Source organism: Rhopilema esculentum, chromosome 7 (assembly GCF_057945365.1).
Source record: "Rhopilema esculentum isolate cy_ngs chromosome 7, ASM5794536v1, whole genome shotgun sequence".
NCBI classification, from domain to species: domain Eukaryota; kingdom Metazoa; phylum Cnidaria; class Scyphozoa; order Rhizostomeae; family Rhizostomatidae; genus Rhopilema; species Rhopilema esculentum.
The window spans coordinates 3,992,561-4,019,742 of record NC_142821.1 but is presented as its reverse complement, the minus strand read 5'-3'; the positions used below and the strand labels follow the sequence as shown (position 1 = coordinate 4,019,742).

The window sequence follows — 27,182 nt, the reverse complement described above, 5'->3', positions numbered from 1 at the left end:
ATTTCCCTCCAGTGCTTGATTCGATCATTCCATTTATGGAAATTTTCATTCAAAAGCAAGGACTGGGTTTGTTGTATTTACTACTACTCTAGAAACCAACCTACTCAAAGCGCGGTCTCATTGAATCTTAAAATTTCAAAGGGTGAGGTGAGGTTATTGATATAATAATGTGGGTAGTAACGAAAATCCCACCAAAGAAGGACAAATACATGCATACATACATACATACATACATACAGATTTATTTTATAAGGAGGTTGAAGTACTGGCAGCTATGTAAGCTGATGTGGACCTCCTGTTTAAAGAAATACAGATAATATTTAATACTCAAGTAAAGACATTTAACCTATTTCCATTGTTTCTATTAAAGGTACAATATATAAAATCAGAATCTTTCTTTAAAAACTATCCCATTCCTTTAGTAAATGAAATGGTATATGCTTCTTATCAATATTTTCATCAATGAAAGTTCGTTTGGAAGTTGACGACATGCCCTGGTTTCCGGAAGGACCCCTGATCGGGGAAGGACAGGTTATTGAGAGGGGGAACGGGGCTTGCCCGGGGGACCATTACAACAGCTGAACCTCTGATTTTTTTGCTCAAGACAAAGAATTTCGTATATACATAGAAGCCGCATTGGATCGATTTCACCTTTGAAACAGGCTTGGTTATCCGTAAGACCCGTAAGATAGTGATGCCTGAAAAGAGAAAGCTATGCAAAAATCATGTATCTGAAGTTGGTTCTTGTTCTGTTGTTTGTCTTTATTCATCTCATAGTTTATTCTTATCTGCTATTGATTTCTGTTAGCAGTTTTTCATAAATCCAAGATAGTGTAGCTCGCTGGAGGTCCTTTTAACAATGACGATACAACAGACGCGATGAGGCATTAGTTAACTGAAGCAGGGCCTCCGACGAAGGGGGGGGGGGGGGGGGGGGGGTCGGGGGCCCTGGCCCCTCCACCTTTTTGCAAAACAATAGAGCTTTTTAAAAATTCTTATGTTTTGATTGTTAAAATCTCCCTTGCCCCCCCCCCCCTCACTTTCCAACTTGCATCGGAGCGCATGTACAGTTCTAATAAATGAAAAAGAGGGGCGTGTCTAAACTCTTAACTCAAAGACCAAACTTTGTCAGATAAACAAACAAACATGCGTATGATCCAACGTGACGCAAGCAAGAATTGATGCTGCGGGACATCAGTACATCAAGACAATAAAGAAAGTTTTCGAAAGTAAAAGCAGGACGGAAGATTAGACCTCAGTTTCGAATGTGAAGGTGATTTTAATCTCCTTTTTAAACGCCCAGAGTCAATCTGACTGCTTGTTTTAGGAAAGTTTTCAGCGTAGAACGCAGAATCCTATTCTCTAGTATTTCTAGTTATGTTGAAAAAAGATCATGTTTGCAGAAAACATAATAAACCTTGCACATGTGTTAACTTGAGCACTTGACGCCTCAAAGACTTCGTATTAAAAACGTCAGATTCATGCTGGTTCTACTGCCGGGAGTTTTGTTTAGGCAACGTAGTGGTAAACTTGATACATAGAATGTTTTAAAGTGGCTCTAGCATCATAAAATCTAATCTTTCTAGTACGAGAAACTTTTTTAGAGATATACTGTTGATATTAGAGCATTTAAAGTTGTAGACTGACTGAATTTAGAGTTTGAATTTCTCATTTCTTAATATTTATTTAAGCGGTGTATCACTTGTTTAATAATTTCTTCTCGAAATTAAACGGATTTATGTCAAAGACTTACGAGATTTTGTTTTGAAAATCTGTGCCCTCGTACTTGAATACTTTCGATGATTATTAGGTACCTTAGGGCTTGCTAAGGATTGAATTTTAATTACGACACAAAAGATAAAGGATTTCAAAGTTTTCATTCCCAATCACCTTTATAAACATCGAGATTATGGTAAATATTAACGTGTCATAATCGTTGCACACGTGCAAGTTCATTGAGGGTGCAATTAAGATTGGTTATTTAGTTTCATGAGATACCATGGATTTTTTTGCATCTTCTGCTGAAATGTGCAAATATTTACTGAAACGCCATCACATTCAGGAAAAAGTTGTATACAAGTGTAATGTTATTTAGAATTAATTTGAAAATCCAATTCAGAATAGATAATGTTGACGCCAAATTTCATTTGAAGGTAAAATTTTTCAATTTGGCTTCGTCAAATGTTTGGTGTTGTTTGCAATTGATTTCTCACTTCAGCAATAAATTCGCAAAGGACTGTTTGTATTACACTCCAATGTTATTTGATGTCGGTGATATCAATGTACAATGGGTAACAGAACAGTCATATATAAACTGCTTTTAGTTTCAATTATCTTTTAGTCTATCCAGGTAAAGGGTTAGCAAGGCAGGGAGTCCAACATTGACCGATAGCTCAAGATGAAGCCATTATTTTGCCTCGTATCCATCCTCGTCTTAGCTGCTTCTTGCACGGCAAAAACATTGAAAGGTAAGTTTAAGTGTCATAAAATCGAATTTGTTTATAATATTTTTAAGATGTAATCAGAGAAGTCAGAGGCGTTTTTGTTCAAAAGAATCGATTTCTTTCAGAAGGCTCCCCCTGAGTGTTCTTTTCAATCTTGAACATCTAACTGAATCTAGAGAAATCTAAAGAAGAATTGATCAGGGGAATGGCGTTCCAGATCTCTCCCTTGGGCTCTTAATGAATCTTAAAAAAGAGTTCAAAGCCAAAGCCAAAATATCCGTTAAGGATTTTGTTAACTAGGAGGGAAAGGAAGGCAAAAGACGCAAGGAAAGAGAAAGAGGAATGACTGGATTGTGATTGGGTCACTTGAATGATGAAACGGATATGTTTCGAAGAATGTGGAGTGTGCAAAGCACGATGAATAAGAGAAGGGAAAAGGCTTGCCAGCAGGACGGGTGGATTTGATCTGGAATGGCAGCAGTCCAGAAAGCTGGCCGGGAACAGAAACCATGGGAAGTATGACCAAATCCTGCAAGTTAAATCTCCGGGTTATTTGAAGTCCTTCCCTTTACTTTACTATGGTTGCCTAAAGCATGTTCAAAACTTTTATATAGACTTTGTTAGACTTTCAGACCTCAGAAGTGTAATCACTTCCCACTTATACCATAACTATAATAAGCTAGCTATATGGTCTCGTAAATGCCCGGACATAAGGGCAATTTCAAGACTTTAGATTCAATTAACTTTTAAGTTTAGCCCCAGTGATTTACTGTGTTTATATATGTTCCGTTACAGAGAAAAGACAATCGTACGTGGAAACTTTGCCACCTGGAGTAGTAACACCACCGCCAGGTATATAGAAATGCAGCTTGTATACATTAATTCCACTAGCTATGCTCGGCAAATTGAATATTTAAAAGCCATAATTATGAAATGTGATTTATCGACACAAGATCATGTGCTCATTGACGAGCTTCTAAGAAATGAGAAGAAAATTGAAGCAGATATTGAAATTCACGTTGGATACACCCTCCTCGACTACTTCCTTCGAATATTTACAATTAGAAGAACCAATCTAGCCGCACATGTTCAAACAGCGTCTTTTTCGCTAAACCTTAGGAAAGCTATGTAAAAATATATCAAAGACTGTCAGAAATTCTCAAATAATAGTACCAAGATCTGAGAAAAAAAGAGCTATCAATTATTTTGGAGAAAGTCGGTTGGGGTTATTGCATGTTTTTTAAGCAAAGAAATATTAAAGTTTTATCGAATAAGAGGCAAGTCACCAATAGTATTTGTGGGCCTCAGGAAAGAAGCGTTTTGACATCGCTTCTGCAGATTTTTCTAGAATAAAGCGAATGAGCATGCAAAAGCTATCCAAATTCAATATTTAATTTTCCGTGTAAGCATGGTGCTTTCTTAAGACGAAGGATATACTTCCACTGTTTTAAACTAGTCAATAATCTTTCCGCAAAATCTTGTTTTAGAAGTGCCAATTACAGAAGTTGGTTGCTTTCAGGACAGAAATGGAGACAGGGCCTTGCCAACGCTTATCGCCAATTACAGACATGACTCTTTCTTCGACTGGTTTGATATGAGAACAACTATCCAAAAGTGCGCCAACGCAGCCAAAAATCATGGTATCATATTAACAATAATATCAGCCCTTAAACTTTCATGTGTGTAGTTTCAAGTGGTGGAAAAGAGTTATCTTTAAACCAAAATAACTAAAGGGGCTTTGTGGTGACTCAAATGGTCATTCAATGTCTGTAAACTTCGGGTTAACACCTAACCTCGCACAACCGCCAGATTCTGTGGCTTTGGATTTTCGTTAAGCAGAATTAGACAAGAAAAAAATATTTAAATCAAACAGACCCGTTGCCTAGAGCCATTAGCGGGGATTTATACCTGTGAAGTCGTATCATAACATTAAATACTTGTCTTCCTTGTTTTGCGTTGTTCCTGGCTTAATTCATTCAATGTAACGCTTTTTTGACAAGCAATTGCTGCATCGATTACTGAGTGTGTAGCAATTGCAATCTTGCCTTACTCAGGATTGGCACCTAAAATTTCTTTGAAGCGTTGATATCAAAAAGATAATTCTCAATCATACTTTTGCACTAGGCTACACGTGGTTTTCTATCCAGTTTTATGGGGAATGTTGGTCAGGACCAAATGCTCCAGTCACATACAACAAACATGGCCCATCGACTAATTGTTGGAACGGAGTCGGTAAAGACTGGACTAACATGGTTTATAGAATCACTACCAACACTGTCGCCAAGTGAGTAACGTTAATCATTAAAAGCTCCTGGGGGGGGGGGGTAATTTGTAAAAATGGATATGTTGCTAGGGGCTTATTCAAGGAGGACATAATCGAGAAGGCTTATTTTGAGAGGTCAATGTTGTCATTATTTGAACAATCTGCACTAACTAAGTTATTTGGGCGTTGCAGCAAGATCAAAACTCTAAACATCCACTACAATAGTCCTCAGAGGATCAGAAACCCTGATTAAGGGAAGGAGCTATTATACTAAATTTAATTCAGGGGAGCTAAATCGATTATTTCAGTAAGAAATGCTTTGAGCAAACCCCCACCAGTGTGGTCCATTCAAATGAAATTTTACAGGGCTGGGTAAAGATATTTTTTGATAAAGCATGTATAAGCAAATGTGTCCTACCTACATCGTTTGTATAAAAAAACTACTTCTATGTGCACTAGTGCACTGTATGTTTTCATTAATACAACAGCATGGGTGTCTGACTGAATACTTGTTTCATCTTGCAGGTAAAGCTGATGTAACTTAGAGATGGACGTTTATTGGAGTTAATTCTCTTAACTGTCTCATTTACCACACTGGCACAAAATTTCGCCAACGCAAATATCCCGTTGTCTCTCGTTATTTTGAAACATTGATAATATCTTGAGTAAATAAGCGCTGTTTTTTTGCTCAGAATCCTTAAAATTCACTTGAGAAATTAATGGTTTTGAGCCTCGTCATAAGTTTCTACAACGTTTATCATCCAAGACATTGTGTTTCAATACATCTCTTAAAGTTGTTAGCAACAAATAGTATATGGATAGAAAAAGAAGTATTTAGAAAAAATTTATTGAAAATAGAATAACACAATTTGCAGGGTTAGAATAACATAGAATAGCACAACTCATTTCAAGTAATTTTGGAACGGATTGTCTTAACGCGATCATATGACTTTGACGCTATCTGAATAGCTAGAGCTTTTCTAAGCGAAGACGGAACCAAGGGTCATACTTGCTTTCAAAATTTTTGAAAATGCTAATTTACTTTTCTAGTGGCCTTTTTATGCTGAGCTGTTCAATTGAAACTGTTAAATTATACGATTTTTCACAACGATGATGATTGATAAATATTGACCATTCAAATATTATCGTTTCAAATGGGCGTGGTCAAATTGTTCACTTTTCGAGAAGGTCGCTGTTTCCCATGTTTGCTGCGCCGCCAACAAGGATGAAAAATGTTTTGAGCCAATCAGACTGTTTGTTTACAATTTGAACCAGCCAATGGTATAGCGTCAAAGACAATAGAAATCTGGAGAGAAAATAGCATCGAATCAGCCGCATCAGTAACGCTCGCACCTCCTATACAAAGCTGTGGGGAAAAACCGGCGCCACAAAAAGTTAACGCTGAACGCGAAAATTGTCATTATTGAAGTGCTTCATACAATTATGCATAGCAAAGGAGTATATCTAAAACTTTGCCGTCCCCATTTTTGAAATTCGGTCGTTAACCAGAGATAAGCGATGAAACGTTTAGCCCATTATTGCCCTGATTGAATCTGCTTACGTTGGTTATGGTTGGTTGTACTCCAAGAAAACGGCATCATGTCATTTTATTGAAAAACAGGTCATTTTGAAATCTTTTTACAGGTCGTTGATAAAATTTAAGCAAAAAATAAACCTTGAAAAATTGTGCACATTTTACTTGTTATTTCAAAAATTGCTTGTTTAAAAATTTGTAAAGTAAAATTTGAAACCTCTGCATGACCTGCAAAAGTTTGAATCAAACCTTCAACTGAAAAAGCTATTGAGATATAACAAGCTACATTTTTTGAGTTCTCATTATCTTATTGGAATACAACGATCAGGGTCATTATTGAGCTTATATTTTGTAAAGTGGTACATTCTCCAACTCTTTTTAATGAAACTTTGCAAAAATATTTGAATATATTGACATGCAAAGTTGGGAAACCTTGAACCTTTCACTCAACAAAGACGCTCTACATTTTACAGTAAAGAAGAATACAATTCTTGAACCCTCAAGCACTTCGTAAGTACTTCTGAGTTTTTTCTTAAGGGGGTCATTTCCCCTAATATTTGATGTAAAGGTGCTACAGGAAAAAGTTGCTGAAACTTCACTAAAACACTCTTTTTATGGCTTGTATGGTATCATCTGAGAGCTCAAAGAATAAATGTTAATATTTTGGTAAAAAAAATTCAATATCTGTAACAATACCCCAATTGTGTAAATGAACAATAGACCTTTCAACGAGCTGCCGATTATGAAAGTTCAACTTTAAAAACTTAAAACTCAATTTGCTGTGGTTATATTAAGATGAAAACTGGCATATATATATGTCACAACATGGGTAGCAATTGTATGATGGGTTTTTGAATTTTTTAAAGCTAATCAAAAATGGCGGCTGTCTAAAAATGGCAGAAATTTTGCCCAACTTTGTCATTGATAACTGCATGATCTTAATTAATATTGGAAAATTGAATCATAGGCTTAAAGACAATCTTCTAAAGTATGTTTGTACCAATTTTGGTAAAAATTTAATGAGAAATGAAAAAGTTTTACCCATTTTACCCCAAAAATTGAGGTTTGCGGCAATTCGCAATTGAAGTTTTGTGTTGATGAATGAGAGCTCTACTTTGAAATAGTACAATGAAACCATATCAAAATGCAATAAACAACTAAAAACCCATGATTAGAAATGAAGTCATCAATTTCAGTCATTAAATGATCCACTCTCATAGGATGGGCCTTCTGAAATCTCCAGCATTGCCTCAGTACGTGTTTTCTTCTGCATAATCTTCTGGCGTCTATGTCTTGTTTTGATTTTCCTTTTGTATTCTGCCCTCTTCACTCTCTCTTTGTCTATTTCTTTTGCCTTTTCATGCTGAAATGATGTCAAAGGCAAGGCAAGAGCTTCATAAAACCTTTGTGTTCCAACATTTCCATCATTAAACTGCACTACTGCTGATATTGCAGCAAGGTGTGTTGCACTTGGGCTGTTGTTTTTTTCTTTTGGAGCTCTTTTCCAAACAACAGCATTCAAACTTTCATTGGCATTTTGTGAGAAGCCAAAAAGACATCTCTTGAGCAAGGCTTTGCTGCTGAGCTTCTCAAAAATGGGAAGCAAATATGGCAAGTATTGAGGGCACAAATGGTGTGGTTGATGTTCTGTAAGTCTGGTTTCATTCTTATAACCACACCAGTTGTACACCTCTGTTTGCTCTGGGCAGTACTGATGTCTCTGAACATCATCTTCTAAAAGAAGACTGTGGTAGAGAACAGCAAGGACAGATTGCTGCATCTTTGCCAAAGCCTTCTCCTTTTCAGCAACTGATGACCCATATGGAATGCAGTTTCTTCGTAAAGCTTTTCCATAGTACTGTTGCAGCTTCTTTATGACTTCATTTGTTAATGTGTGGTTCCTTTTACATTCTTTACAAATAAATTCTTGTTGCCTTTTTTGACTGGGCTTTTTTGTTGCCTTCTGCAAACTTTTATCAGTTTTTTTCCAAGGTGTAGCACCATGCTGCTGCTTCCATGTTAGCAAGCTCCTCCCCATTCGTTTTTGGATATGCCCAATGCAGTCAAGCTTCAGGACTCTGTTGCAAACAACATTTTCATCACTGTGTATATCCGTAAGATCATTGATGGCATTTAGACTTCCATCTTTCTTGCCATGGCTCATGAACCTCTCACAATGTTCACACGAACCATATGTATTCCAAATGGAATTGTACGAAGAAGAGTCACCATCACAAACCATCCATTTGTATTTGATGTTAGATGCCATTGACCTTCTCCAGATCCTTTGAGCAGCTACCACTTCCATAGACTTGCTGGTACCTTGATGGTTTTTTTGGCAATCAAATTTGTGTCTTTCTTTCCATTCATCATCTGCATCACAATTTTTGTTACACTCTGGACAAACTTTGCTGAGAAACTCGAAATCTAAAACTTGCCCACTGTCGACACTTATAACAAAACCAAGTCCAAAGTTGGCAGTGAAGCCTCGTTTACTCCAAGTGCCATCATAGCTGACAGCAACTTCAACTGGGGTTTCTTGACAATATTCTATGCCATTCTCTTCCAATATTATTCGTCGAACTCTTTCTCTTGCATTAGACAAAACAGATCTTGCATGACTTTTAGCAAGCAAGAGCATCTTTCTAGTTTTTTGTGCCCACATTTTTGAGTGGCCTTTGTAATGTAGCTGAAGCACATCAGCAAGTCTATCAACTCCACTCTTTCCTATACCTGTCTCAAGGCCAGCAAGGACAACACGATTATTCAAATCCAAACAGTCTTGCGGTCGTAATTTTCCATTCATAATTATTTTTCTGAGTTGCTCACTTTTAACATTGCTGGTTGGAAAAAATGTTTTCTTGTGGCAGACAGAGCATCCAAAGTAAAGCACTGTAGCCATTCCGTATTGCTGTTCAATTGCCTGCCCCAAATATAAATTTGCATTGTGGCATGTTGATTGCATGGTTCCTACTGCAGTAGCCAATGATTCCATGCCTAAAATTCTGTACCCTCTCAAATCAGTTGAAGACACCGTGCTTACGATTTCGTCATCTGAATCTTCCAGAGATACATGCAACAACTTTTTTTGGGATGCAGATTGTATACTCTGATCTGTGCTCATTTCATCATCAGTTAGCAGAGGTATCAAACTGTTTGCTTTTCTTCTGTACGCTAATGGGGTAGATGTGGTTCCAACGAGTTCGAAAGATGGTTCTGTAAACAAAGCATTTGCCGATTCACACAAATCAATGTCTACTTGGACATCCTCTTCCTCTTGCAAATCTTTGTAATTCTTTATAATTAACAATCCTTCTTCGGATACAAATTGAACAGTATCTGTATCAATCATTGGGATAAATTCTTCTGGTTCATTAACTGGAAGCTGTGTTTGAACGAAAACTGGCTCATCTGGACACTGGCCTAAATCAGTTGATGGCCCAGCTGTTTCCGTATCCGTTTCTCGGCTCTCCGTGTCTCTTTTGAGGGCCCAATACGGTTTACCTTTGAAAAGAGATTTCTTCCTTGGCATCCTTTCTGCTATATGTTTTAATTTGTTAAATATCGAAGTTTTTTTTACTTATTCGCCAAGTCGATCTACACCTCCACTCACACTGAAACTCACACTCCAATCATTGGGAAAAGGAATCATGGGATACCTTATGGACATCGAGTAAAACATGGACTATAGAATATGGACTTAAGAACAGAACACGGATTTTCTTCAGATGTGTCGTAAATTCTGCAAGTTTTATCAAAAAACCTCCCTAGCAACCGTACAAATTTTGGTTGCTAAGGAAGAGCATGAATAGTAGATATAATAAAAAGCAAATTTAACACATTTTGGCAGACCAGACTGCAAAAAAAATGTTACCATGTGATTCTTCATAGAAGCTTACATGAGAATCAAGAAAAAACCAAATTTGACAGAAAAAACATATTTTAGTGGAAATGACTCCCTTAAATGAATCCGTACTTAAGTCACTAGAAAAACCAGGGGATTTATTTCAGTGAGCGTGGGCCGTTGCGTGCTAACGTTTTGAAGCCTTTATAGCAATTCGTGTCCAGAAAATTCGTTGACAAATCGTCCTAAAAAACTTTGCCATGAGAAGAACCATCGCTTGCACCTACAAAAATACCAAAATCAGGAATAGGCATATGATTTTGGAATAAATATTTGCAACAATGCCGCTATTTTCTCAAGATATGCATTTCTTCTATACGCAACACTCTAGAACGCACTCAATGAAAGAAAGTTGATGGACTGTCTTAGGGTTAAGAACATGCAAGAAAAAGGCAGAATGAAGAAAAAAAAACCCGAGTTTGATAATTATCTCTCCGTCTTACTTTAGAATATACGACGTACATATTTTGTAAGTAAAAAATGACCTGTTTTTCAATAAAATGACATGATGCCGTTTTCTTGGAGTACAACCAACCATAACCAATGTAAGCAGATTCAATCAGGGCAATAATGGGCTAAACGTTTCATCGCTTATCTCTGGTTAACGACCGAATTTCAAAAATGGGGACGGCAAAGTTTTAGATATACTCCTTTGCTATGCATAATTGTATGAAGCACTTCAATAATGACAATTTTCGCGTTCAGCGTTAACTTTTTGTGGCGCCGGTTTTTCCCCACAGCTTTGTATAGGAGGTGCGAGCGTTACAGTTGCGGCTGATTCGATGCTATTTTCTCTTCAGATTTCTATTGTCTTTGACGCTATACCATTGGCTGGTTCAAATTGTAAACAAACAGTCTGATTGGCTCAAAACATTTTTCATCCTTGTTTGCGCCGCCTACTTCTATTAAAACGTTACTCCCTAATTTCTTCAATATTTATCATGAAGAATCAAAAACAAGCTCTATTTGTTATTCATACGGTAACCTGAGCTCCGGATCCCAAGATAGGAGTTTTCATTACATAGTCACACCAAAAATCTATGCATTATGATTGTTTGTTGTGAATGGAGATAGGGTACATAGTTTTTGCGTAAGGGAGCGTGCTACAGTATTCGGTCGAATTGTGTCTTGAGCTTTGCTTATGCCATAGATGTTGCAAATATTTCAAATTCAATTCGATTAAATTAAATTTTTTCCATAAATTGCAGCCTTATAATAGAACTAAATTTTGGGGGAGGCAGGAAAGGTTCCTTTGTGAGATGAGAATATGTACTCTACTCCATGAGCTCACATTTCTGACAACTCATTCTGTGCAAAAGGTTCCTTCATCTATAGCGTACCGTACTCTTTAAGAGTAATTTATAAGTTTTGTAAAATGCTTTGGAAGGCTCTTTTACACAGTGCCAGCATTATCACAAGGAATACTTCCATATGTCACCAAAAGAGCCATTGTCATAAAACGTAAAACCATGACATTTTGGGCACTGGTGACATGCTGCCTTGGTTGAAGTTAATTTAAGAATAAGTGTAGTTTTCTGTTGAGATTGCATAAAGTTTTATAGAGGAAGGAAATTTTCGATTTATATTTACGTCAGGGTTATTGTTCTAGTATAAAGTTTGCAGGAAATGCGGCTTCCGATCCAGTGGCTTGCGTATTATATGTTTATAATCAGACAAGGTATCACAAGAGATAAATAGTGGATGGAAGACGGGTCACTTGGCTTATAAATGCATTCATGCTCATTCATTTCCCAAGATCAGGCAAAACAGTTATGTCGGCTGCAAACAAATAACCAAAAATGAATGACGTCATAACTGTAGATGCATTGAATTACTGGCAGGAAAGGAAGCGTAATGAGAAATTTACATTAGGGTTACTATTGCATTTAAAGGGCTCTTATCCTTTGTTTAAAAAATACATAATATCCATAGGCATTTAGTTATCTAGCAGTGATAAGGTTTTCAAGATGAAGTCGAATTTTCTACCGATACCATTCAAAAAGGAGTTTGCGAAAGTTTGAAAGTCAAGCTCTTTTGTAAAGGAATCAGAATTCTTACAATTTTTGCATTGTTATGTAGTTTCTATAATTTTGTATTCTGAATAAGGACTTTACATGACTAATCCAAGATGTTTATATAATATAAATTTAATGTACTTCTTCAAGCCAACAACTAGAAAAAAAGCTCGAAATTAACTAGCTTTATATCCACATGTCTCCGCTTTCCTGTGTTTGCAGACTTTGCTCAGGCCAGCCGGTGGCGGAGGGCTAGGGGGCTGTGGGACTGTGGGGCTGTGGGGCTGTAGCCCCCTCCCACTTTCTTGCTGACGTATGATCAAAGTTATGATGCCAAAGATAATAATGACTAACCATCATAGGAGTTTGCAGTCTCATTTAGAGCCACTTCAAAATGTTTTCCGGTGACCCTAATGCTGTAAGTACGAGCAAAGAGAAGTATGAGAATCTTAGGAGGCTGATTCCCCCAGTATCCAAAACATTGTTGAGTGAATTTTGGCAAAATTATAATATAAAATGAAATTCATTTTACAGATGATTACACAAAGAAATGAAATTTAAATGAAATTTAATGCTGAGTTAGACTTAAATTAATAAGTCCCATAGAAGAAAATCCTTTCTCTTTTCGTATACATAATGGAGCAAAGAAAAGTTGTGCTGGGCTTCTCCGGTTTCATAAATAGGTCCTAGAACTGCACCTTGTGGTACACCTTTCATCGATTGTCTCTGTGTACTGAGTATCAGTTCACCTTGGCACTCTGTTTTCTATTGACAAAGGTAGCCATAATTAATCTGAAGTAAACTTCTACTAAAACTATATGCATAAAATACTTAATGGTCAAGTCAATCGAAATCCTTACAAAAGATCCATCAGAAGTGCCCCTATATAACTTTTTCTTCAAAGAACTCCATGTATTTTCATTAAGCATCATGTGTGCAGGCTATGTGCAATATCCTTTGCAAAAAGCATTAAGATATGCATTAGGTCTTAATTCTTTCACACACATTGAAATTACAGGTAGCAATTTTGTAGTTCTATGAATTTGCATTATGCAGAAAGCATCTCTAGTTAACTTGGACAATATTTCACTCATTTTCAGATTGTCAAGAAGCAAGCTATCATAAAAACTGTTAATGACTAGAATTCGACGCTCCAAGTTAAACATTTCAAAGTGCTCTTCGATAAGTCTAGTAACGCCCACAGGGTAGGATCTTATCAGGCCGAGCCTTTTGTTTTTGCACTCTCACTTTGTGCAAAGATACCCTTTTGAATTCAACACCACATTCAAGTTGCATCATATTCATGATAAGTTTAGCTGGGAAATTTGCATTTGTCAAAAACTTGTATTTGTCAAGGAAATTCTAATTGGGTCACTGATATCATTGTTGCCAGACTCTCACTTACAGCAGGAAGATCAAGGGCATCAGTGAAACTGACAGCAACAATTGAATATATAATGATGAGTTGATATGTTGAACTAGTATCACATTTGACGTATGTCAGTTAGCATCAATGTGTAGTATGATGCACATAAACCTTTGCGATTAGACATCTTTATTCTTTTCAGTAGAACATCCAAACGTTTTAAAGACGTTCTGACAAGAAGGTGAGGGAACAGTTTTTTAAAAAACTTCATAAGCAAATACATGACAAACCAAATCAAAATACATACCAACCCTAATAACATTGATTTTAAAGTGTCGCAATATAAACAGGCTAAGACTAGTTGTTAAACTTCAAGAAAACGTTGTATATGGCGAATTGAAAAAGGAGGTGTTTGCATACTAAATCAAGGCGAAAAGAGTGCAATTGCCTGTGCAAACAGTACGAGAGATATACGCTCGTATGTGCAATCCAACGATAAATATTGTTGAGAGGAATTGGATCACACACGGCTGTTAATACAATTGATGAGTTTCTTGTAAATATCAACTCTGTGACATATTCTGGCTGTCCGTTGACTCTGATTTGTTTGTAATTATTTATTGTTAACAAGCTAAACTTCGAATTTTGAAAGAGCGATGCAGAAGTGTAGACAAATTTAAACAGCTGTTAAGCAGCAGAGTTTGAGAAGCGTTTGCATAACTTCAAAATTTAAAGAAAAAGGCAGAATAGGGAATGCTACTCGAACTTTTTTTCTTGAGATTATCAAACAGTACTATTTTGGTCTCATGAGCGAGGCCAATGGTTTCCACCAATGAGAATTCTTTTTGAATCACGTGAACGAAATCACATGTAGATAACCAAAAGAAGCACCGTGGAGAGCCTTTTGGTTTAAAGTTCAAACATTAGTGCAAATATCAACAAAATTCAGACCTCCAATGATTAACTAGAAAAACCAGAGTAAAGAAAATGACACTACGAAGTATTTACAATCTGAAACATAAGGGCTCAATACAACACAGTAATTAGCAAGTTGCACGACGAAAATTTTAATAAAAGTTGTTCAGCTGACACACATATTTACAAATCCTCAAATATGCAATTCGTAAACAAGATACCCCTGGCACACCCAAAGTAAGGGACAACAAAATGGCAGAACCCCCTGTGGACACTGTCTATAAAATGAAGTTGGCACTTGCAGTGTAGTCAGTTCCATTGAGAGGTAGAAGCGCATTTTTCCTCATATATTGGAAGCATCAGAACAGCAAAAATGATCGTAGCCAGTCTTGCATTCATCTTGCTTACAGCAACATTTTGTGTTGCATCCGAAGAAGAGGGTAGGTGACAGCGATGTTCGTTTGTCTAAGCTTAAAACGTATCAACTGAGCTTAAAATACCATGATTTGAAACAGGTAATATCCTCAAACTATGATATGCTCGAGAATGTTCAAAGTTCGTTTTACACATCCTTAATCTCGAAAGAAAACTGTCAAGTGAAATATATAGTTATACAGAAATATATATATGTAAGTTCCATTTTAGTTTTTTGCCAAATGCAAAACGTTTCATTTTAGAGGCTTTATCTCTTACGTTAATGTTGTACCCTACTGACACTGTGTAAGGCATTTTGTGATTTATTTAATGAAATTTACTTGTAGCGGAGTTTTAATGTCACTTGAAATCGTTTTAGAGATGGAAGTTGGCATCGAGCTTGTTGGATGCTTTGCCGACGATGCAAATGACAGAGCCTTGCCCACCCTGTTTGAAAACGTGAGGGACAAGATCATCTGGTCCAACATGAACGAAACGGTGCGGATGTGTGCCGATGCAGCAGCCAATCACGATCCGCGTATGTTTTATTTTCAATATTGTTTGACGCTTCTTATGTTTGAAAATTCGTGCGATGAAGCCTATTCCAGATAAGCTCATTTAGAAATACCATATGATGGGAATCGTGTCGTTAATCAACCCCATTAACATGACCATTGTAAGGTATGGCCTCTTCCAAGCTTATATCTATTAACAACACAACAAATGCTTGCTTTACAGAACTGTGATTGTTCAGAACAGAACATATTTTTGCCCACTATACTAGCCAGGAATCGATTGCCTACATTTGAGAAGAAACTAATTGTGTTTAACCAAATCACAGTTGTATTAAACGACAGCACTGATTTTATGCAGCCTACATGTGGTTTGGTATTCAATTCTACGGAGAATGCTGGACTGGAGCTGACGCAGAGGTGACTTACAACAAATATGGTCCATCAACAAATTGCTGGAATGGTGTAGGAAAACACTTGACGAATGCCGTGTACAGATTTGTGATGAAAGGGTATGTATTTAGATGTATTGATAAAAGTTAAAAGACTGGACAGCAAGAAGATATCGCTGATGACGAAGACTCTTTAAGCAATATTTACAACCGCAGTTTCGTTTACTGTATTTCCTCGACTAAATGCCAAGGGGCTATTATTAATTTCAGAACTTTTTAGGGACCCACTTTGGAGTGGGGCGCCTATTGGCATGGGGCGCCTTTTTGAGGGAGCGGTTAATTACAACCTTCAAGAAATCAACTAAAAAAATCACTTAGAAATTTTGCATAAGGTACTGTAAGCCCAAAACGAGGTGTGCCAAAACATGGACGTTACTGTTAAGGAATTTGAATGCACAAATCATGTTTACTTTCTCTGAATTAATTCAAAGTTTTGGTGTCGAATATAGGGGGAAGAGGGGACAATTGTAATGGCTTTTCATACTTTCAAGGGAGCAAATTTAATAAAAATGGTAATCTCGGCCGCCTTTGCAGAACTAAGATAAATACGCTAACTGAGGTAAACCATTAAAAAATTATAAATTTGGTGCTTATTTTCGAGAGGGGCACTCATTTTGAACTGTGGCTTCTTCAGGGGGCGCCTATTTGAGGGAGGACGTTAAATCAAGAAAATAAGGTATTCGATTCGTTAAGCCATTTCGATCAAAGGATAACATCCAAGCTAATCTATCAATCTCGAAAAGATAGCGAAGCTGCCTAATTGTATGGATTGAATGGATGAGACTCTTAGATGCTGCATATGTTTGTAAACACAACTACAACAGTCACATTTGTCTGAATTAACAACACACGATGTTGTGCGAGGTTGGCATTTGAATAATCAGTTTTGTAGCCGTATGTTTTTACTTAAGTACATCATTGCTACTGTTGGCATTCATTTTATATCGACATCTACCTTGAAATCTAAACAATTATTCTAATTCTTTTCATTTTTTTTCTTTTCCAGCAAATGAAGATCGACACATCCATCATGGGTAATTAAAGAAGTAAACAAAAACTTTATGAAAAATGTGATTAAATACCTAATGAGGAATTGTGAAAGAATATGTAAAAATAATTCAGATTTTTCATATGATACATTACGACATAATTAACGAAAACACAGCAACTTGTGTCACTATTTCTACATCTTTTCTTATGGTGAGATTAATCAAAGATCTTCGAAAACCAGGAAGCTGAAATTATGGGTAAACCTCTAAACAGTTTAATACTAATTTGAAATAAGTAACTTCTCCTAATTCTCGGCAAGTTTGCACTGTGTAACTGAAAAAAAATTATTTGATAGAATTAACACTGAAACACCTGTTCTTTCAGTAACTCTGAGAAACATTTTGAAGATTCGGGCACATTAGGGTGTATAACAAGATATTTCTGTTACATTCTTGGCCTTCCATAGCTAAATATGGCAAAAGAAAATTGGCACGTTTCTTTTCTCCTCTGCTTGTTCGTGTTAATACTCAAGAAACCACTGTTTGGACGGACTAAGAATACAATGACAAAGTTGCCTTGATCATAGGCGTAGAGGACCTGGGGGTGGAAGGCTAAAATCCCCTAATTCGGCAAAATTTATGGCATTTCAAGCCTCGTTCGGGCATTTCAATCTAAATAAAGCAATAACATTTCTATGCAAGAGCTATGCTAGGCCCCCCTAGAGTAAGAGCTATGCTAAGCCCCCTAGGGCAAGATCTATGCTTGGCCCCCAGGGCAAGATCTATGCTAGGCCCCTCAGGGCAAGATCTATGCTAGGCCCCCCAGAGCAAGATCTATGCTAGGCCCCCCAGGGAAAGATCTATGCTAGGCCCCCCAGAGCAAGATCTATGCTAGGCCCCCCAGGGCAAGATCTATGCTAGGCCCCCCAGAGCAAGATCTATGCTAGGCCCCCCAGAGCAAGATCTATGCTAGGCCCCCCAGAGCAAGATTTATGCTAGGCCCCCCAGGGCAAGATCTATGCTAGGCCCCCCAGAGCAAGATCTATGCTAGGCCCCCCAGGGAAAGATCTATGCTAGGCCCCCCAGGGCAAGATCTATGCTGGGCCCTCTAGGGCAGATCTATGCTAGGCCCCCCAGGGCAAGATCTATGCTGGGCCCTCTAGGGCAGATCTATGCTAAGCCCCCCAGGGCAAGATTTATGCTAGGCCCCCTAAAGCATCAGCTACCCCATCATTAATAGCAGCGGTATTGTTTAACAGTGGACATAAAGTACCTGGAACCTAGAGTAAAAACCTGCATGAAAAGTAACATGAGAGTGAAAGCAACTGCATTTCCAGTAATTTTTAGCGGAACGAGTTTTTAACTGCGATGCAATATCAACAAATAATCTTTCGAATAGATTTAAACGATGAGCAAGCGTAATTTTTTTTCAGCGAATAGCAAATACGATCGATAAGGTTGTGAACAGCCTACAATCCTCCGGCGCAAGGTGTAAGGCCTATCTGATAATGAAGCCTTTTGCTTTTCGTCCAGCTGTAAGAGTTATCAAATTTTACAACGTAAATGCCTTGTTTACTGCATGTGTAACAGCCATCTTCTGCAATTAGATGACTTTCTCTTTTGTCTAATGCAATTATTTCGTCCATTCGCCCGTTGCTTTGCCCTTCCTCTTTTCGATAAACTCCAAACCCAATGTCATACCCCTCAGTCCTAAAGTACCAATGAAGGATGCTCCCTGGCTCAGTAACTTTGTATTCAAGGTTGAACTCACACCCATGCTTGACCAAAGTATACTCGTAGCCATCATTTTCCATCTTTTCGTCATGAGAATAGTAGGACTTTGGAACCTCACCTCCATAACATACCTAAAAAATTAATTTCATTTCTCTAAAATCCTTTCTGATTTAAATGGGGAAAGGATTTAAATATATGGGACAAATGACGCCAGACTTGAATTTGGCATGCATGGTTTTTTGGGACAAACACGCCAAGAAAAACCCCTATTCAAAAATACCATATATCCGCAAATTAGAGCTCCCTCCCTGGAATGAGAACTCGAACGCAAACAGTCAAGATTTAATAACCAGCTAAAGAGTGTCCAGCCCTTTAGATGTGAATCCGTTCCTTGATCATCTAAAGAATGGTTAAAAATTGAAGACGAAGAAATTGGAATTTATGATTAGAGGTATCGACTGGAAATCCCACTCGACCAATCTGTACGTAATTTTCAGTCAGCCTCTGTTTAGACTTCGATGAATAAACAAATTTTTCATTCCATTCGACGCCGATTGCATATCACGAAATATCAATGGACATAGACTGACGAAAACGCATCATTTTTACATACGTCTTCCTTGCACATTGTGTCACCATCCTTTCCAAACAATGTGCCGCCATAATGAACAGGGAGTTGATTGGCATCGATGTACTTCAGAAGCTCACTCTTCCAGTTTCCTAAGGAGATTAGGCTACTGTTAGTAAAAAAAACAAGTTTTTATGTTGGAAAAGTAGAGCGCAATGGAAAGCGAAATCAAAACAAAGAATCTCTAACAATGTTTCAAAGCTTTTATTGAGCATATTCGATTGTCTTTCGCAACTTTTCAAATTGATAACACCATATCGGAAAGCCAGAAACAAGTAATGGATAGCATAGAAACCAGAAAGTAATACTATTTATACATCAAAAACTCGGAAAAAGCAGTCGAATATATGTTTTTCAAGTTTCAGTATAAATAAGCTACATGTCATATTCAAGACGATAAGATTGTTTCAAAACAACTCCTTGCCCTTTTAAGAAAGATTATCACTAACCTCCTAAAATTTTGATTTTTCTTTTTGTTTCATCGCTCAGGAATGGTTTTACTAATGCAAACAGGACCGGGAAAACTCTTGGTGCTAGAGAAAAAATTTGTCGTTCATTAGAAATTTATCTGAGATTCAACAGATATAAAAGACAACACAAGGTTTGGCGATAGTGGCTCCTAATTTAATCTTCCAAATTTGAATCGGCAGTCATGGAACTTGCTGTTCCCGTTTTCAGTGCTACGAGGCATTTGAATAGGGTTCAATTGATACATTACCCAGGGACCGCGCACCAATCTAAGAGTTGAGGGACTGAAATGGGTGTGACCGAACATTTTGTGAGGCCACGCCCTCAAGAACGCCGGGAAACCCCCCTTTTAGAAAATACTTTCTTACTTCCACTGAATTTTTAAAAACAGTCTGGTTTAGAGAGGATATCAATAACTATAAAAAGGGTTATAAAAACCAAGTTAACCAAGTTAGAAAATACATCATATCATTAAAAAAGATAAAACACCTAAAAATGAACAAAAAAGGTTTCCAGTCAAGAAGAACTGCTAATGCATAGGATTAAAGTATCCAAAGTTGCGTTATAGTGAAATTTTTAGGTTTTCTAGCCTGTTATTGCAAAAAGTGGGGGGGGGGGGGGGGGTTATCGCTCCTGCTAGCCCAATGGCTGCGCGGTGCCTGACACTACCCTCTTTTATTTTTACATTAACTTAGGGATAGCTTCGTGCCACCCTTATAGTTACTATCACATCATTAAATTGAATCGTTAAATAAAAGGACTGCCTATTGATGAAGCTGTCTTATTCACATGAGAGTTGACTTGGTGCAAACAAAATATCATCTAGCATAAAACTTTATCATATTTTTGCTTGCATATCACAGACTTATTGACAATACCTGGCGACAGTAAAGTCCTTTATTGAAAATATCGAGCGCTTATAAGATTGCAGGATTTAAATGTTGGTAGTAAAAGAAAACATGAATTAGTTAATCAAGAGAATGCTATGTACAGTAGGGTAGGAGTGAAGTAGACGGCAAAAACGAGGGCCAACAGGCTGCCACTGGATATATAAGTGTTGAAAGTATACAAAAATAGTATTCATATTATCGGAGATATATAGTAATCTATCTATCAGAAACTTTTTCAACATTCACATTATCCAACCCAAAGATAAAGATATAGTGGAAAGACATAACACACTTTGCCTGGCTACTCTCGAAATAATGAAAGGCAAGCAACCTACAATTTACAACGAATGTTTGCTTCATAAGATGCGGGTAATCGTCTTCAAACATAGTCGCAATCTGGAAAAAGAAATAGCATCTTATTAGCAAATTTGTATTTCAATTCAGCGACTGGTTTTACATTGAAAATATCTTTACGAAAAAAAATAAACTACTTCCTATATATTCCTAAATAATATCATACACAGCAGGTAGGCAGGTAGAGTGCATGAAATGAAAATATCTACCTCTTGTTGATCATGAAATTACTCCCCGCCCCTTGGGGACACAAATCTAACTGACAACAACTGACAATAGATGCAACTATATATTCATCAATATATGCTACTCTACTTTCGTCTTCTCTTTCTTTCTTTCTTTCTTTCTTCTTTCTTTCTTTCTTTCTTTCTTTCTTTCTTTCTTTCTTTCTTTCTTTCTTTCTTTCTTTCTTTCTTTCTTTCTTTCTTTCTTTCTTTCTTTCTTTCTTTCTTTCTTTCTTTCTTTCTTTCTTTCTTTCTTTCTGTCTTTCTTTCTTTCTTTCTTTCTTTCTTTCTTTCTCTTTCTTTCTTTCTTTCTTTTTTTCTTCCTCTCTTTCTCTTTTACACTTTCTTTCTTATTTATCTGCGTCCAACTTATCTTTGGAATTATAAGGTACAAATACAAATATTTAAAGATATATTTTAAACATAATGAAAATAGCGTTTTCAGATTACACTTAAAAAGCTACTGCTTCAATGCATACATAATGAACAACACAAAGAAACAGAAAAACGTACCGCGTTGAAAAGTCTGACACCTGAAAGAATAAGCAAACTATGATTGAATAAAGCCATTAAAAATTGAAAAAAACAAATCTATGCCGAACTTTTACAGACATTACCATCAATTTTACATAAAAAAGTGCAAAAAATAACACACAACTCGTACTAAACCAGTAGAGTGATTCAAATTAGTGTGTCTAAGCAAAAAATACAAGCAAAGGTGCTTCACAGAACGAAAAATGGCGAAAATTTTATATAATTGGGCAAGGAGGGTCCGACTTTTCTCAGATCGGTGTGATAGACTCTGTAACCATAAAAACAATTAGCCTGATTGTGTTGGAATTTATATCAAAAAGAGTTTATTTCTTCTCTCGAATTATATGAAGTGTTAGCGGTCTCTGATTGGTTAAAAACAACGAACCAATCAAACGCGTCATTCTTCCCTTTACGTTAATTTTGACCCCTGTCTGACTATGAATTTCCGCCTACCTAGTAATCATTATAAGTTGTTTATTACTCTGAAGACTTTGTGGTACAAAAGGCTTATTCACAAAATTCTCAGAAAAAGTATTTTCAGCTGACGAGCAGATGGCTACAGTCAGCTGACGAGCAGATTGCTACAGTGCAAGCCTTCAACAGACTGATTTTGGTTAATCTTATAATGAAAATCTTGACATGAACTCTATCAAGTTCAAACACCAAACTAATCCTGCAATTGCATTGATAACACTAACCAGACAAAGATATTTAATTAGGCACAAGTAACAGCTAGTCATGGAGATCATCTTTGCAGGCAAATCACTGACAAAATTGATTTGAATCATTTTGATTGCCAATTTGTACACAGGCACATGCCTTTACTAGAATAGTGAATTCCTTGTTTCATAAAATTTTATTACAACTGCTTGTTAAATAAATATTAAATACAAGGTACAGCATAAAACAAGGTCTCTTTGAAACGTCTCCGGATATCTTTTTTATTACCATAGCCCATGTTACGTTTTTATTGAGGAAAAAAACATTCTTCTAGAGACAAAACAAGGACAGATATCTCAACGCAAGCTATCATGTCAATTGTCATTAGCATATCTAATTCAAATAAATGATGCGTGATATATGGTCTAACCCAATGATTTGATTCTGTAATTTAGAATAAAGTATGGTTAATTATCAACTGTAATTTTAGCAGAAAATAATAAATAAAAGGCAGAAAACAATAAGTGAATGAATGGGAATTGAAAGAGATCAATAATTATCCCCCATATTCTTCATCTTTGAAAAAGGCAAGGTTTACTTTAAGGAGGTTTAGACAAAAAGTCAAATAATCTGACTTTTATAATGATAATAACAATAATAATAATAATAATAAGAATGATAATCAATTTATTTACAGTAGGTGGGTACTACATAGCTGTACAATTTATGTAAAAGCTAATTCAGGCCTACTTTACAAAAATTTAGAATAAAAAGTAATTAAGAATGAATAATTAATAATTACATATATAAAACAATTAGTTAATTAGTGAAAGATATGAAATTTAAGATTGAAAAAAACTTTTTTTTAAATTTAAAACGCGTTTATAGTTAAAAGATGTTTTAATATTTTCACAGCAAGACGATGTTTTAATATTTTAACTATTTTCTTTATTTTCTAGTCAAGGAATCCAACCTGAGCTACATAGCATCTACATAATTTGCAACAACATTCTTCTCCTTTCCATTTTTTTATCTGATTTATGTGTGTATGGAAGCATGCACTTTTTGTCGAGGGCATTAAACAGTAAATACTGTTCTTTCCTTAGCTTTGAAAAAGGCAAACCATTTTGTCATAGTTAGTTTGTTGATAATCATGTTTTAAAATGCTACCATACCTGGCTTCCACATATGTTTTAGACCAAGGCCATGCAAATCAAAAATCAATGTAGTCTGATTGATATTCTTCTGAAGCTAAAAGGTTTGAAACTGTATTATTACATAAAACTTCAAAGGTAATATACAAAAAGGTAATAAAAACGCTCTTTGGATTAACTTTTGAAGAAATGAAACAAAACCAAATCACCTTTTCAGATTGCTCTTTGCATAACTGTATTCCTTGTTCTGCTATAAACATTCTCGTTCTCAGAATGTCATCTCCCTTCACAGAATGAAGAAGGCCTGTAAAATAAAAATTCATACAAAATCATTTAATACAATAAAAATAAGGTGATACATCATAAAAAAGCAGTAGCGGTGCCACAGGGGAACTGGGGGGATGTGTCCCCCCCCAGTTCTCAGCAGAATCGATTTTGTATTTCGTCTAATTTTGGTGAGAAAATATTGGGGGAGGGGTAATATTTTGACACCATACTTTTTGTGATGTAATCCTTTGATTTTCAAACTGCCAATTTTCAAACAAAAGTCATAGGCGTTCACTTTGAATAAAATTGGCGTTTCTTGTTGGTAATAGGGTGTTTTCTGGTGGTTAAAAGGGCATGGCTTAATTTTTTTTGGTTTGTCCCCCCTCCCAGAGCTTAGTGGCTGGCGCCGCCATTGTAAAAAAGGAAACATTTAAATCAAGTTTTATTACAAAACTAAGTAAACAGAGGCTTGTGGATTACTGCTTAAAAAATCCTGATTCATCTAATAAATGTTAGCAAAAGCAAAATAGATATCTTGGAGACCTTCTTTACCTTTGAAATCAATCATTCCAACTGGATCAATGAAAACTGGACTGCCATGTTTATCAAACCCAATATACCCTCCAGGATAATACTTCTTTATAACCTATAATATATAAAAGAGAATGGATTTTGATATCAAATAAAATATATACAAAAAACCCTCAAGTTGCTTGATGGCCTCATAAAGCATGAAATTTGAAATGGCAACTTAGAACTGTCCTGTTCTACAGACTGAAACATAAACCCATAGAGAAGTGAAATTTGTTGTTGTATATTTAAGCTGTTATAATTTTTTGTAGCCATTTGAAGTAATATTTTAGATGTAGCAATTTTAATTAACCATTTAAAATTACGATGTTTTGTTTTGTTGCAGTAAATTTAGGGCCATTTTGGCCTATATCTATTATAATATATTAAGATATATAATATGGCATAACTGGGAAGGTGACTAGGTACAAATGCACCACAAGTAAACATTCCACAATTTTAGAGTCTTTTTTATAAATAGATTTAGCATGAGAAATAGAAACTTATTCAATAAGTGGGTAAGGCTATAATTCAATTGCTCAGAGCTCTATAAAATAAACTAAAACTTGGAAGAAAAAAACTTTGTTTTGTCATTTCTCTCTTGCACAAGATAACCCCAGGATGGGTGTGTATTCATTTTTTGTAGTAAGATTATGTTTAATGTATTATCAGAAAATATATGGCAATATCAAATTATATCTCCTCCAGAAATAAAAACTAACAACAAGACCTCGTTGAAGAAGTATCAATGTTGAAAAAAATGTAATGATAGAAAATTGCTTTGTGCAAAGATCTTGATAGGATTAATCAACTGGTAAATCCCTTTCAGATTCTTCTTTAAGATGCCATAGCTTTGGCAAATACTAAGATTAGCGCAAGTGTAATGTAGAGCATCTTACATTTTGAAATGAAACCACCTTCATAATAAATTATGCATGATATCAATAGTGGAATTGTTTTTTCAGATTTAAATCAATGCATTATTTAAATTGGCATGCTCTTTGTCTGCCATAACATTAGTTAAGCTTCAAAATTAACACCTATTATGTTGAGAATAAAAATAACATTTTATTTCTTGACCAACACCATAGCACTTAACTCGACAGCAGGTGAAAAGAAGAGTTTTTAGAGATGAAAGCTACATCAATATATACATATAGTAGCGAGTGCTATGTCTTTTTAATGCAAGGCAAGCCCCACTTATTCTAACAGAAAATGGATTTCAAGTAAGTTTGCAATGTATCACTTCCAACATTTGTTTCAACATTATTATCATGAAAAGGCTTGCACTGCATTAAAGGCCAAAATTTTTAAACTTACCAAAAAAGTGGCAGTGATTCTCTTCCTTAAAAATCTGAATTAAAGCAGTGGCGGCTCTAGCCTGGGATAAATGGGGGGACAAAAGGTGTGTCAGAGATCATGCCCTTTTGGACCACACCCTATTTCCCCTGATTGAAACATTTTCTTCTGCAGGATACAACTCTTGTCTCCCAAGAAATGTCCTTTAAATGTGATTATCTAGATAACATACATTTTCCTGCCCCCACCCCCCCCCTCCAAGTTTTCTCATCAGGTTTGTAAGAATCTGAAGGACCAATTTTCTGAAAAAAGTGAAAAAAGACTAGTCCCTCCCATCACCCCCCTGGCTCTGCCACTGAATTAAAGGCATTATGTCCCAACGCATTTTGCTTGCCATTTAAATTTCTCATTGGTTGGCCAACACAATAGACCAAATGTTACGCATCCAATTAGAACATAACCCTAATTTGCAATGTTTTCTTGATCACAAATGTGCTGCAAAGCCTATTGTTAGCCTTGAACTTTGGAATGATGGAACAAAGTGCTTTTATGATTTCTGGACAGAGCTTTGGAATTTTGTTGTTCAAATCTCATATTCAAATCTGCAGGATATGGCAGATGCACCAGTGGAATAAGTCAAATTTGAAATTTCATGCTAAATTAGCAGTTGTAACAATACTGAGAAAATCATTCATGCCATATGACCAGTTGCTCGCCTGCTGTGCATATGCAAGACAATGTTCTCTCAAGAAGAATCTCATACCATGACTCTGCATTATCTTGGAATGTTTAACCAGGTGGTAGTGATTATTCCATTCCCCTTTTTTCTTATTCTCATTCACAATTTATTTTCAAGCTAGTACTGTTTAGTTTTTATGCTTCATGTCTTAAAACTAAGTTTTATATCAAAGAAAACGAGAAAGTTATTAATTGAGAAAATTATCAAACTACCGAGAACTATTTAGCTATAGCATTCAACTAATGAACTCAGGTATAACACTTTTTCAGATAGCATTCTGATTTTTCATAGAGTAATTGTAATTATACCATGTATAAAAAATCAGCAGAGTAAAAGATATGATTTACTAAATAATCAAGATGAATTTATACCTCTGGTGGCGTATATTCCTTCAAGATGTCAACATTTGTGAATCCAAGTCTTGCTTTCCAGTCTGTGTGAGGCATGTTGGATTCTACAGCAAACAGAAATTTATTTCTTTCTAAGTTCTTAACCCTCTGGTCTACTAGCTGAATTTTGATCGACCTTGTTTACGTTTCTGGACAGGTGCTGAATTGTTTCGGCATTCCGACGGTTGCAATCAATGTATTTACAACTATTTGTTTACAACCTATATATATGGGTATTTTTCGCCTTGTTTACTTCTGAATCAAGGTTGCATGCAGAAAACCTCTGGCTCAGTGGAAGGTTGCCGTAACTTACACTCTTTTTAACTTTTTTACATCTACAGCAGTAATTTAACCATGCTTCTCTTCGTTCGATTTGTAGACAATTTGCCACCTTCTCCTACCATCTCCACAGCTCTAACAGGAAGTGGGCTGGAATGTCGGATTAAAAGATTGCGGATAACTCG

At 36.2% G+C, this 27,182-nt stretch overlaps 2 protein-coding genes across 2 annotated transcripts; one reads left to right on the top strand and one right to left on the bottom strand.

Moving 5' to 3' along the window:
- Positions 1-2,335: 2,335 nt before the first annotated feature.
- On the top strand, positions 2,336-16,965 carry LOC135683340 (uncharacterized). The gene is made up of 7 exons (XM_089109264.1): positions 2,336-2,468; positions 3,240-3,296; positions 3,932-4,084; positions 4,569-4,728; positions 15,203-15,393; positions 15,729-15,879; positions 16,826-16,965. The coding sequence occupies exons 1-7, from the start codon at positions 2,399-2,401 to the stop codon at positions 16,830-16,832; spliced, it is 789 nt and encodes a 262-aa protein (XP_088965390.1). The 5' UTR covers positions 2,336-2,398; the 3' UTR covers positions 16,833-16,965.
- Positions 16,934-27,143, bottom strand: LOC135683339 (SEC14-like protein 2). Its single transcript, XM_065198571.2, has 10 exons — positions 27,032-27,143; positions 26,701-26,783; positions 24,274-24,367; positions 23,664-23,758; positions 23,476-23,551; positions 21,620-21,639; positions 20,864-20,924; positions 19,620-19,703; positions 19,156-19,262; positions 16,934-18,673 (listed from the first exon to the last, which is right to left on the bottom strand). The coding sequence occupies exons 2-10, from the start codon at positions 26,773-26,775 to the stop codon at positions 18,278-18,280; spliced, it is 1,008 nt and encodes a 335-aa protein (XP_065054643.1). The 5' UTR covers positions 26,776-26,783; positions 27,032-27,143; the 3' UTR covers positions 16,934-18,277.
- Between the last annotated feature and the right edge of the window lie 39 nt (positions 27,144-27,182).

Excerpts from the sequence above, each read along its gene's own strand:
- LOC135683340 (XM_089109264.1), top strand. The coding sequence starts at position 2,399 with ATGAAGCCATTATTTTGCCTCGTATCCATCCTCGTCTTAGCTGCTTCT. Across the intron at positions 2,469-3,239 it reads CACGGCAAAAACATTGAAAG|AGAAAAGACAATCGTACGTG; the intron begins GTAAGTTTAAGT and ends GTTCCGTTACAG. Across the intron at positions 4,085-4,568 it reads CAACGCAGCCAAAAATCATG|GCTACACGTGGTTTTCTATC; the intron begins GTATCATATTAA and ends CTTTTGCACTAG.
- LOC135683339 (XM_065198571.2), bottom strand. The coding sequence starts at position 26,775 with ATGCCTCACACAGACTGGAAAGCAAGACTTGGATTCACAAATGTTGAC. Across the intron at positions 21,640-23,475 it reads AAAACATATGTGGAAGCCAG|GTGTCAGACTTTTCAACGCG; the intron begins GTATGGTAGCAT and ends TTATTCTTTCAG. Across the intron at positions 19,263-19,619 it reads AAAAATCAAAATTTTAGGAG|GAAACTGGAAGAGTGAGCTT; the intron begins GTTAGTGATAAT and ends TAATCTCCTTAG.